At 31.5% G+C, this 14,049-nt stretch overlaps 1 protein-coding gene across 1 annotated transcript; it reads left to right on the forward strand.

Annotated features, from left to right (window-relative positions):
- Positions 1-4,973: 4,973 nt before the first annotated feature.
- TRIADDRAFT_28218 (uncharacterized protein) lies at positions 4,974-11,785 on the forward strand (the record flags this gene model as incomplete). Its single annotated transcript, XM_002114581.1, has 15 exons — positions 4,974-5,157; positions 5,419-5,609; positions 6,521-6,695; positions 6,891-7,126; positions 7,380-7,484; positions 7,596-7,668; positions 7,753-7,853; positions 8,016-8,140; positions 8,858-9,060; positions 9,384-9,582; positions 9,718-9,937; positions 10,426-10,581; positions 10,688-10,829; positions 11,158-11,387; positions 11,558-11,785. Coding segments are annotated over 15 exons (2,568 nt in total), but the record flags the coding sequence as incomplete, so codon positions are not given.
- Positions 11,786-14,049: the final 2,264 nt, after the last annotated feature.

Consider the following 14,049-nt stretch of genomic DNA (forward strand, 5'->3'; position numbering starts at 1 on the left):
ATTATGCCTCAAGGAAGGGATTCAATAGCATCGTATCGTTCAGCGGAATTGATGTCGGCATCAAAAAGATCCAAACCTAACCGACGACAACGTAGCGAGGCCTTGTATGAAAAAGAGGATTTTCAGGTGTGCTATACTGTACAATTAATTATCCTTTGGGGCCTTGATTAACTCTGATCAATCAATTACTGTCTTCTATTTATCTATAATTTTTAAAGGGTGTTATTGTACTTTTACTCATCATCAATGATGTTAAACTAGATTCTGTATTAACTACTTAAAAAATGGAAGATTGATTGCAGTTTATTGACTTTCTTTTCAATACGACAAGATTGTGCCCTATCTTCTTTTAGCCTAGTTATGCATGATTAGTTGCTGTATTCATTGACTTGCCACATTCGTTCTCTTACACCTGCTTCGAATCCAATACATCAGTAAAAGTGTTCTATCATACGGTAACGGGGAAAACTCTTCTATTTGACAATTTGTGTTATTATGATAAAAGAATTAATTAATGAAATGGAATGATGGTAGTAAGTGCTATGAAATTCAGCAATATGATCCGTGAAACTGTCATCTACCTGATTTAACCATTCCATCACTCCCACAAGAATAAAAATAGTTATATCTCTTCAATTACATTGACAACGATTCCGTGAATAGTAATAAATAAATTTTAATTTGGAATAGGATATTAGAAAGAATAAATTCATCCCCTCTTCTCGTCTTGCCTTTATTACAGACTTAATAGCTCTATCTTAACCAGTCAGTGTAGTGTTGGCCCTTTTATCATATTGTATTTAAGTTACTTGATTACTTTTCTGTCCAACTGCTAATCCATACGATCCTAATCCAGAGATTGAATTGGTATTTCACTTGTTGTCTATTCATTCCATCATAATGCCATTCGCTAGGGATATTCAAGTAAGATGATCGTTTTAATTTTTTATTTGAAAGAAAAATTGAATTAGATTTAGGTATACTGTATTAGTTAATATACATTTTCTCGCATTCGATGTGTATGAATAGCCAGTATATACGTCTAGATAGGGATAGACTGGTAAAACTCTATATTATGCCCAAATTATACATCGCTGCAATCGTTAACCACTGTAAATCAAGACGATATTCATTTTACTATGGCAAAATAAAAATTTTAACAAATCCTTCTTGTTTCTTTTACTGTCTTACATCAAGATAGGCTCATTATACTCTTTGGTTGTTTACTGAAAAGTAATTTTGCTTCGTTATACATCACTTCTTATTTATCCACTTCTAGCTAATAATTATTGTCGATTTTGCGTTTGATATTATTGCGTTGCCATACACAATATTGATCAATCGAATAAGTTGTATTTCAATTTATCTTTATAACAGAAAGAAGTTGATTACATCAAGACGACGTTTAATAAGCTTGAATGTGTTCACTATGTCCGAAATGTACAGAGCAAAACACGAAGGTATGATCAATATGGAAGCAGAGAAATGGAATTATTTTATTTACGATGAACTTTGGTCATTTTAACCAACCATCATTGATTGGAGTATCAAGACTTAATCTAACTACATTTTGTTACCAATGTTTACTTTAGTCGGATGTGATCGTATTTTTTATACTTATCAGGAGTAAATCAATAATTGTCGATATGTGGAATAATAATTTAAACCAAAATTGATTTGTCATTGGCCGATGTTATTTGACTGGATATTCAGAGGTTATTTTTAAATGATGGATTGGTCTTTGACTTTTTTCCTAGTTGTTATTGTGGTAGAAACACCAATGAACACGGTTTTGAAACACCAGAGCGTAAAACAAGCCGAGGTACAGGCATAATATAGATGTTAAAGTCGAAATATTATATTACTACTTTATTATCAATGAATGATGTTTTTTATTTCTTTCGTAATGATTATCTAATTATAGCGCATGGCTGTTCTATAGAACTATAGAAATAATATTTTATAATAAGACATAACTAAAGGCACACTTAAATGATTTTATCAAGTTTATATAACCGTAAATTTTTATTTATCACTTCGAAATACCATAGTATCATTCTAATGCTACTTTTCACTTTCCCGGTCAATGCCAAAAATTATTTAAAGAAAATCTTGCTATAAATTAATAAGAATTTTGAAAATAGCTACTTCTATGTCTATCAAGTCTTCAGCAGCTACGACATTTATCGCTACTTACAGAGACCACTGCCCTAGTCTCAGTTTTTAGCATAATTAATTAATTATTGTTAATGCTGATCATCGAGGAAAATGCCTCTATTTTGGGTCCTCTCGGTCATTTGATCCCTACCAAATATCTGATATCAATTTCCTACTACAGTATTACAATACTTCTAATATAATAGAGTAATTTATATCATATGATATCTTTTATAATCCAGAGTCTTTCATGAAATAATGCCCTAAGTGTAATCGATAAGAATGGCTTCCCTAACTACAAAAATAATGATGTTAACTAAGCTTTTAATCATTATAAATTAAAATATCTTCACTACTTTATACGTATTTATTCCTAGCTTAAAAATACCAATGATTGTTTCTAGCTCTTACTAGAGGGATATCACAATCATACAAGGGAGTCTTGAAAACTATTAGATTTTAAATAATGTACTTTGCGTTATTATAATCATTATCGTATGCATATTTATCTTTAGCTTAAAAAAATATCAAATGATCGCTTCTAGCACTTACAGGATGGGCATCACTAATAGATAGGCAAAATTGAATACTTTTAGATTTCATATATTGTAATTTACGTTGTTATACAGCATTTAAAATTAATTTTTGTTTCTCAAAGTTCATGATATACGAATATATAACATATACACTGATATACCTTAAAAAATCACAATTTGGCTAATAGTAGCAACTTGAAATTTGGGTGGATGATATTCTGCTTCCGTTTAACACTCATTTACATAGATCATGATAAAACGTACATACAGTAGAGGAGGTGTAAATTCACTTAATGAACAATCTAAGTAAATACTCTCCCCAGTATATTTACCTAGGTTGACTATTTATATGCGGTAGTAATGGCAATGAATTGCTATCAAATTGTTGTATATTTTCTACGGTATATCATTTCATTCTTGGCTTGGAATACCATTCGATCTCCCTTGGTAGATATTGATATAATGAATACTGGAACTACGGTAAATTGAGTAATCCATTCAACTACGTACTGAAAAATATTCGATTTCTATAGGACTATGGAAAGTTGAAAATAATTATAATATCTATTCATAAGCGTAAGTTTATCCTCGAACTATAATCACATTTATCGCTGCTGCACCATTTATTTCCGTTAATTATATCGTCGAGCATCATATAATATAAATAAAATATATTCTATTCTTCGTGAAAAGTTGGGAATACTTGTAATTTTTAATCGTAAAGGTAAGCCTATCCTCGAACTACGATCGCATTTATCGCTGCCACACCGTTCATTTCCGTTAAGTATAGGCCATGGTATAATACAAAATGTCTTCATTTTCCCCTAGTATTGAATTCCTTACATTTTCATGGGTTTGCCATACTTTACTAATCCTATCTGCTGCGTATGGAATGCTAGCCATTCTTTATAGATTCTATAAAGCCTGGAATAGATGTCATTTCTATTCGTATGTGTTCATTTATCCGTGAGCTACGATCTCATTGATTGCTGTCCCATTGCCAATCTCTACTAGGATATCATAGAACTGATTTTCTTGCATTTCTTAAATCTTTCCCTGGCTTCTAGTGATCTTCATCTTATTTTTCGATAATTTGAGCATATCTTATGCTTCATTAGAATTTCTTTGCTATAGCAGCTTTTATCAAGAGATAATTTTATCAATTTTAATATACTATAATGCATCCATATTACTATAATATGGAGAGTCTTGTAATATTTCTTAGCACATGCCAAGAAGATCTGTAAATGGGATCGCAGTAATATAGCTCCGATCGCCTTATTGTTAAGTACTGTACGCAAAATCGGTTGGTTACGATATCTACAATTACATGGAATACTCGTACATATTACAAATCTGGTGCTTATACGGTATTATACATAAATATGGAATAAAATGAAATTTCTTTACTATGGGGATTCATCTAAGATAATTTTGTAGATTCTGATGCTATACAGCTCATCTACGAATAGGGTGCCCGATATTTTTAGCGTTATATAAAATATGGAATAATGACAGATTCCATTAATGAGCGTTAATTTAATATCATGGGCTGTAGAAACTCAATCCTTACATATATAAAAATGAAAATCTGTTTGATTTTCCGCGATATTAACGAAGATTAAATAATGTACACAGCATTAACTTTCCGGCGAAAAGTTACCCCAGCCAAACGTACTTAGCACTATGTACATTATTTAATCTTCGTTTCTATCGCGGACAATCAAGCAGATTTTCATTTTTTTATATGTAAGAATTTAGAATGTAATATGTATGTATTTAGGAATAAGAGATACCTTAGCTTCACTTCATCATTTTTCATATTTGAGTAAATTACAATATTTATTTTTCCTGGCTTCAGTCCTTGCTGGAATCATTGACCTTTTCTATACTGACTATTTCTTTTTCATGTATTAAATAGTGGTAGGATATCAATCCAATCGTCCAAGCACATGGAGCAAAGAGAGCTGCTTAATTGAACGGCCTAGCGATGCTTATGGACGCATTAATTTTATAAATCAATATATGGCTAGTAAACCTGCAAAGGTATCATACCTTTCAACTTTATATTGAATAGATAGCATTTCAGTCTTTACTTAATCGACATTCGCTATAGCTAAATAGAAGTCTTGTTGTTAGAGATTATGTTTTAATCCCTTTAAAGTAACCATAGATAATATTGAAACTAACCTGAAATTGTATAAAATTTAAAATGGATAATTTGTAGTTGGTATAATAATAGGTCTGTCTAAAACTTAATGCTACTTGTTCTTTGCTTTACAGTATGCTCGTGTAAGCCATAATAGCAAACCTAAAGATTTATTGAAGTTGTTAATTGATCATTGGAAGTTACCCATTCCTAACTTAATCATCTCTGTGACTGGTGGTGCAAAAAATTTCAAGCTAAATCAACGAGATCAAGAAATTTTCAATCGAGGATTAATTAAAGCGGGTCAAAGTACAGGTATAAATAAAGCAATCCAGTTTGTGATATAAAGTGGTATGGAGTAGCTATGCCTTCCTCCATATAATCGTGTAGAAAAATTTGCAAGATATCCTTCATCTAAATAATTGATTGAAAACAAATAACTTAAGCGTATAAACTGGCTATATGTTGTTTATAAGATACGGATAGTTATAATTATATAGTGATATGAAATCATTTAATTTGCCAGATTTATGCGCTAAATTCCAATGTTTTTCTTTCATCAAAATGAATTTAAAGGTGCTTGGATTCTTACCGGCGGTACAAATATTGGTGTTGTGAAAGCAGTTGGTCGAGCTATTATCGAATCGCAATCATTGGCATGGGTTGGCAAAGGGACAAAACGAGAGCAGTTACATTGTGTAGGAATCGCGCCTTGGAGTTATGTCGATAATTGCCAAAGCTTAATCAACAAGAAAGAAAATGAATCGGTATATCTACTGTACTTGCAATCTAAGCAAGAGATATTTTTTAGCTTACAAGTAATGCTACTGCAGTAGATATTCTTGATTGAGAATATTTATGCTATTTTCTATCTGAGCAAGTGCGCTATTCTGTTAGCAATCTCATAAAAATCTTTTTCACATACCCCATTCCTGAGTACTTGCTTCTATATTGTGTTATTATCATGTAAAATAGAGCAGGTTAGATTAATGATTCGATACTTTTAACGCGCAGAATACAGTTTAGCAGTTTAGGTTTGCAGGACTTTTACGAGATATTTCTTCTGTAGATTATTTCAATCGTTACTTTAATAAAATTCCGCCATACGTATCCTCTCCCGCATATTGCTAAATTTTATGTAGGAAGATGCAGAAATAAAGATCAGACACAAATAGTTCCAGGCCTGTAATGGCGATCTTTTAATTTCTTTCATGCTGATTAAATATATTTTAGTATAAATACTTTGTCATCGCCATGGAAAACACAGCAGCGCAATTGGACATATAAAACCTTATTTAATTCATACATAGCACCTCTTAATTCAGTTATTTTGCTGAGTAGTAATCTAGCTAGATCCAAATGATGAATTTTATATTGCAAGAGTAATACAGATATTACCGATTTTAATCTAAAGTAATTGAATTTTATAAGTGTTTTGAATAAGGATAATAATTATAACATACTCTTACCGCCTCTATTTAAAAACGATAAAATTTTCAGTAGAATGTCTTATTAATTGATTACCAAGTATTCTATTCTTAAACAACGTTAACTGACTTCTATAAGACTATACGTGAATAATATACGAAAGATTTATGATAATATAATCCCTATGTTGACGGTATTCCCCCAAAAATGTCTTGTAAAATAATTGCTGCTTTTAATATATCTCAAATAGATACCCAAAGATTATAATGTGGAACCAATTGTCCGACGTGATTGTCCCGTCCCATTAAATCCTCATCATTCTTATTTCCTCTTGGTGGACGATGGCACATTACGGAAATATGGTGGAGAGATTAAATTGCGAGGAAGATTAGAGAAGTGTATTGCAGAGAAAAATTGTGATGATAGTAAGTATCTAAGTGGTAGAGAAAAAATTGTTTCTAAAAAATTTAGAAATTATCCTACATCTCTTAAAGTAGTTGTTAGAAAGGTAATATTTACTGCCAGGAATGAGCTCGATAATATCTTTATTTTATAATTTGCTGGTATTTATATCTACCCTAAATTAAATACAATATACCATGTAATTAAAATGATGGTAGGATTACTTGATACTGTTAGTAAGGTATCCAATACTAATAAAACTATCTTATTTTTACTCTGCGCTTCACATTCAGGTTTCGGTCTTGGTAAACCTGTTGTATTACTTGTGCTGGAGGGAGGTCTTGATTGCATTAAAATAGTCCATGAAGGTATTAGCAAGAGAATACCAGCTGTAGTCTTGGAAGGAACTGGAAGGGCAGCTGATTTAATAGCTTTCGCATCGAAGCATGCCACTGTTGATAAGTGAGTAAATGGAGACAAGCTTATTGTATGAATGCAGTAGTTGGTAAAGTAGACTGTATTATTTAGCCTAATTATAGTTAAATTAGTAAGAGTCCTTGTTGTCCAGTTTTTACGTATCTGATTTATATTTCGTATGTAATTGATGCTAGAATAATCGAGAATTAATAAGGCTGCCATATTCATTTTTCTAAAATTATAGAAGACGTCGATACCTAGATTCGACAGCAATATCGTTACTAACCCAGAAAATGTTGGTAGCCTATCCCAAATTGAAAGATCAAGAGGATGGAAAGAAAGACCTACAATATCATATTAATTTAGTTAAAGAATGCATTGCAGATGAAAAACTGGTAAGAGTTATTAGTCTATCTGTAATCGGATAAATTCTGTGGACTATCAGCTTAGAGTTGATTCTATTTTCCTAATGTGATTTTAAAATCTTCCCAAAATTTTTATGTAAGATAACCATATTCAAGCTTGGAGAGCAAAAGGACCAAGAGCTTGATCTTGCAATATTGAGCGCTCTACTTAAAGGTACATCGCATATCGAAATAGATATTAGTAGGAGTTATAATCCAAATGATCATAAATATTAACATGACACTTTATAATGCATAGCTCAATGTGCATCTAAACTGGATCAACTGCGCCTTGCTCTAAATTGGGATCGCGCTGACGTCGCTAGAGAGAAAATCTTTACAGAGGAAGTGCACTGGCCTGTAAGTTAAATCATGATACTAGACGACGATTTTATTGTAGCGATCGAATATTTCTATCTTCTGCTCTTATTAACATTAATATAGCACGTTTAGAGAGTACAAAAATTAGAATTCGTCGGCTAAACCCAATCCCAATAGTATTCTTTCTAATTTTATTTACAGCCTGGCAGCTTAGATGAGCCAATGCTTACTGCTTTAATAAAAAATCGCGTGGAATTTGTTAAAATGTTTATGGAAAATGGCGTTAATATGAAAGATTTTTTAACAATGGGCAAGCTCAGTCTAATGTATAATGCTGTAAGTTATTTACTGTTTTTAAAGACAGTAAACTTACTATTTCTATCAAATGGTTGCACATTTTTAAACAATTTTGAAGATTGAATAATTTTAGAATATTAAAAATTAAATATTACGCTTTTCGAGTTATTTTTGCACGCTTTGGTATTCGCGTATGGTTTATTTACTTCCGAGTAGCTTTCATCAGTATACATTTATTATCTAATGATCTTAAATAGCAATTATTGTATTGAGATAAAAGTGTTAAATAAGATCTTGTTCTCCACATTTTATATCTTTGCATGAAGTTCGAAGTAGCTGCATCCATTTCATTAATTATTAGCAATTAGTATCAGTAAGGCAACATTAATTTCCCCTAAATACTAATCGTATACTCGTAAATATAGGACGGACTTAATAGCCATCTTCAGCATTTGTTACGTCTAGTTGCGGATGATAAGGTAAATATAAAATATTACAAGATATATAAGAAATTAAATATTGCTTTGTCTTCTACCACTGTAGTGTATCCAAATGATTAAAAGTCTCTACTGCTTATTTAACATCTATAGATAGCAATCAGAGATATAAAAAATTTATATATACTTACTCGTATAAATATATAACATGTCTTCTATGCTAATATCATCTAAGTAAAATAGCCCGGCTTAAACAAACAAATTACCCTTTCTTACCTTTTCATCAACAATGTAGGCAAAGAACGATAGAGATATTGCATTTTCATTAAAAGATGTTGGTCGCTTATTGAAGAAATTAATGGGTGCACATTATGAGCCTTTATACCTAAGAGATCGGAAATTTGTTGATGAATCTATCGATCACGATGTCTTGATCTCAGTTTCAGCAAGGCTTGCAGGCACTAATAATTACAATTTAGTTGAAGCAGCAACGTCTAATTTGGGCGATGAGAGTGGACAAATTGATTTAAAAAATATTGCTGGTAACATTGGTAAGAGGATAATGAGTATTTTACGGTCTATTTAATAAAAGAACGAATACCTTGAATAAAGTATCTTTATTCTAGGAATATTTAGATTTAGGTTAAATAATTGAATTCTGTCGTGAAAGGGATATTGCATCGCAAACTACATGCATGAGCGATACCGATTTATGTATTGATATTTTGTAAAATATGTAAAGCAAGCTATGGTACTTTGCTAACATTTCCATTTGGAAACAATATAATTTTAATAGACGTGGGTATTCTTGGAGCATTTGAGAGAGCGAGTCCAGCTATCGTTTTTGACAATCCTATTCATGAGATGTTCTTGTGGGCAGTGTTGAGTAATCGGCCTGAGATGGCCTACTTTATGTGGGAACGAGGTGAAGAATCTATTGCTGCAGCATTGGTTGGTAGTAAACTATTTATGGCTATGGCTTCCGATAATAAAATCGATAGTGAGAAATCTGCAGCCTTAATTAAGGATGCAAAGTAAGCAGACTAGCTATGTTCACGTATATCTGATTAATAACCATTTAGTGAGTCTAGGAATGTATCGTAGATAAAAAATCCTTTCTTCGCTAGCTTATTGTAAACTAAGAAAATGCTCTTGTTTATCTCCTGTAGGAAATTTGAAGAGTTAGCTATTAGTGTATTAGAAGAATGTTATACACAAGATGAATATCTGTCACAAATGTTGGTTAAACGAGAAATGATTAATTGGGGTGGATTAAATTGTTTGCAAATGTCAGGATCAGCTGATGGCGAAAGATTTATATCTCATCCATGCTGTCAATCTACACTAGATGAAATATGGACAAATGGCATACGATCATCTACATCGATGGTAAATTAGTCTGATTTTCACAATCTAATTTTTTAAATTAATAAAAGGCCAGTAGTTGTTTTGTTATGAGATAAGTGAAAAATGGCAATAAGCTATTTTGCATTGGGAAAACAACCAATTTGCATCTGTTCGATAATAGAATACGATATAGTTCTACTGCCTCAGGGTGCTAAATAATTTGCAAAGGTGATTCGATTACCTGCAGCAATTCGGTTCATACAAAATCATGATCGATTAGAGTAAAACTATAAGCTTGTTAAAAAAAAATTACTAAACGGAAATGTAATGATTTCTTAGAGATTTGATATTGCTGTTGATATTGCTATAGTTGTCCATACAGTAGATTATGTCTTGTAACGATTTGCAAAATTTCTGTATAAAAGTACCTACTGAATGAGAATTTACTCAATCTTAGCGGCGAGTATAGGAATTTTGTGATGAATGTAACTAAATTTAGCTTTAAAATATTTGCATATGACATGAAATAGGTTCCTATTGCCACTCTTTTGCCCTTCTTAATTCCATTGTTAATATCGTTTGAAAAGCAAGAAGACGATGATCGTTATTCAGGCTTTTGTAGCTCAGTTTTTAATGATATAAAGAGATTTTATCAAGCTCCTGTTACGAAATATTGGGGAACAGTGGTAAGCATGCAAAAGTATTAGTGAAGGAGTAGAAATCAATTGTAATGGATATCAATTACTCAATTAACGGCCACCTTTTAAATGAATCAATTTTTATTATGTTTAGTTTTGGTATATTATCTTCCTTGGCCTATACAGCTACGTTATTTTATTTTCATTTAATGCTTTTCCAAGCATACCTGAATGGATATTACTTGGCTGGATATATACCATAGCGGTAGAATTATTTCGTCAGGTATCTATGGCCCGTAATGTGTTATCAATAAGCAAAGTTTGCATGTGATAGAGAGATATAAGATAAATTATCATTCCATGTTTGTCTTGTATGTTCGGTAAGCTACTTTATGATCAAAAATGAAAGCGGTCTAGAGCCATCTACGAATGCGAGGCTACTTTGATCATATTTAATTTAATCACATTTCTTCGAGTTCTTACTATCGTTGATAATTTATTATAAGTAAGATACAGGTTATTTATCATATTATATCTTAGTATGAGCGTAGATGTATAAGATTTAATCAACCAAGTAAATTATTCTAAGCTACTGGCTTATTCGAACTCTCAATTAGATTTCAGCAGCAGCTAAATATCGCCGGCAACAGTACATGTCTCGTTGGACCATGGTTGCTGAAGTTGTGAGCATCTTCATTGCAGTAATTGGCTTTTGTCTACGTTGGATTCCGCAGGCGATGGAAGCTGCACGTATATTATATTGCCTTAATGGAGCTATTTTCTACGCCCGTGTACTTCGATTCTACTCTTTTAGTATTAGCTTGGGTCCAAAATTGGTCATGATCAAGCGAATGGTAATCATTCGTCTTACCATTACTTTTAATAAATAATATTACATAATCCGATATATATGAAATTTGATTCGTTGGATGGAACGCAAGTAGGAGTAGCTATTAGCTAAGTAGTCGAGTAAATAAGCCTGATTATTATAATTAACTGACGATTACTTATTTTGAAATTACAGATTATGGAAGTTATACTGTTTCTTTATATCTTGGTGATCTTTTTGGTGGGCTATGGTGTTGTTAGTCAAGCATTGTTATATAAAAACATACCAGTTACTGCTGAGAATATTCTGCAAATTATTCAACGGCCTTATTGGCAGATGTATGGAGAACTAATGTTGGAAAAGATCGAAGGTAATTCTCAAAATAAGCCTAAGGTAGTTCGACTCTGTATCATTACTTTTTGACTCTATACTCATATTAAGAAGTAAGATACTAGATCGCCAGGTAATTTGTGATACTGGATGGTAAATAAAAGACCTGCAACTGTTGCTTATTGACAGGTACCGATATTGGATGCAATGCTACTGCACAAGTCGGCAATGATGGAAAATTATGCCCTAAGAATTCCTGGCTTGTTTTGCTTCTGCTCGCGGGTTATATGCTCATCACTAATATTCTCTTAATCAATTTATTGATCGCAGTTTTTAGGTAAATTACGATATTATTCTTAATCAATTTAATATCTATCCCTATAATATATGATATTTTTTGCGGATAAATATGCAGATTATATTATCTAGTTTCGTATATTTTATATTAAAGCTGCTACCCATGAGGCACCTGTAATAAAGATGTATGAAGTTAAAATCAGTATTAGAATTAAAATGCTATAATAATACTGTGAAGACATTTACTTAAAACTATATTAACAGCTTATGGTCAATACACAATCTACATATATAAGTGCTGAATAATATATCGAATTTTACTAAATTATACATAGTACGGATTGGCTAAATAAATAAAATTTTTCTAATATGTCAAGATTAATTCAAATATATTTTATTATTATTTTTTTAAGTAATGTATTTGAAGATGTTCAATCGAGATCACGAGGAATTTGGAAATTTCATCGTTACTTTTTGATTATGGAATTCAATAACAAGCCTGTCCTACCTCCACCTTTCATCTTACTTAGTCATTTTTATATGTTATTAAAGTACACTTGTTGTTGGCGCGATGCTCAAGGTAAGAAAAAGTAGAGTAGATATTAATCCAATAACATAATATGCTGCACTCACTTGCTACCTTTTGACCACAATTAATTCTTTGTACTTTAATCCAATTTTATCATTCTATGCCACCAATGGTTACAGTAACACCTCTTAGCGAGCAACATATTGAAATTATTCGGCTTTTTGAAATTGAAGCGGCGGCTTCCTATCGTAAAAAAGCCCAAGCTGAAGCAGAAAATAGTATAGAGGCCCAATTGCGTGCTATAACAAATAGGTAAAATTTCAAATTCATTCTAATACATATTTCTAATTTAAGGTAGGTAGAGTGAGTCTGTCTACAGCACTAGAGTAATAAACAGAAAAATAGATATGACGACAATCTCTCTTTAAAGAACGTGTAAATTTAAGTAATTTCATACGTCGCGTTCTTAATAGTCTTGCAGGCATCCAAAATTTTATGAAATTACAACAGCAGCGGAATATATTACATACAATCTTTAAAAATCAAGATTTAGCCAAAATAGATCGAAATGCTGGTGTTTATGGATCAATGACAAAGTTTAAGAAACCTATTTTACGGCGAACCAGTGCTGTTGGAAACGAGTCTGATCAGATAATTGTTTCAAGTCCTGAGGAAGAAGAAGTTGTAAGCTACCTTCAAACTGATGATAATGCCTCCGGAAGTGATTCAAATATTATACAATAAACAGTATACAGGATATCCCAACGTAATATCATTCGTTATTAACATATGAACCTTCTATTTTACTGTTTCTGATATTAGTTCTTTTTCACTATTGAATTCTTTTCCGGACAAGATCTTAATCATGTTCATTCTATATTAAGATCAATTTTAGTATAAAGAATTTTATCCTCATATATCTATGTTAACTGCATACAAAACTGGTCATTGTCAACAAATATTGCTTCAAATATTGGATATTCATTTATGAACTATATTTTTAATCAATTTTGTCGTTTATATGTTGATTTAGACGAAATAATCTTTTATAGTAATACAGTATATGAAATTACTGTACATTTTATTTCTTAATTCATAAATAGCGGAAGGATTGCATTTAGCTTGGCCATATACTACTACGTATAGCCTATCGCGCTGATTTAAATATTCAAGTAATATCGTCAGTAACTGTTTCTGCTATGAATTAAGAATCTTAATCATCGATAAGTCGAAGCTAAGATTATGATGTCATATGATAAAACATTGATTGATTTTGTAATTAAAATAATAAAATATTATTCATATTATCCTTATTCTTGCAAGAAATATATCAATAGCTATTCAAAATATATCTACGGTTGCTTACCGTAGCCATTTAATGTAATTTGTTCTATTGTATATGAGTCGTAGGTAATAGTTGTAATATTATAGAATAAAATCAAAAACAAAGGCTGTTGATACGCTAATATGAATTTCATGTGATCCAAAAAGGATTAGACCTGTCTCTAGAATAAAATTTTGTCTAAATTCT

The sequence above is a fragment of the Trichoplax adhaerens genome, genomic scaffold, assembly GCF_000150275.1.
Source record: "Trichoplax adhaerens TRIADscaffold_8 genomic scaffold, whole genome shotgun sequence".
NCBI lineage: Eukaryota > Metazoa > Placozoa > Uniplacotomia > Trichoplacea > Trichoplacidae > Trichoplax > Trichoplax adhaerens.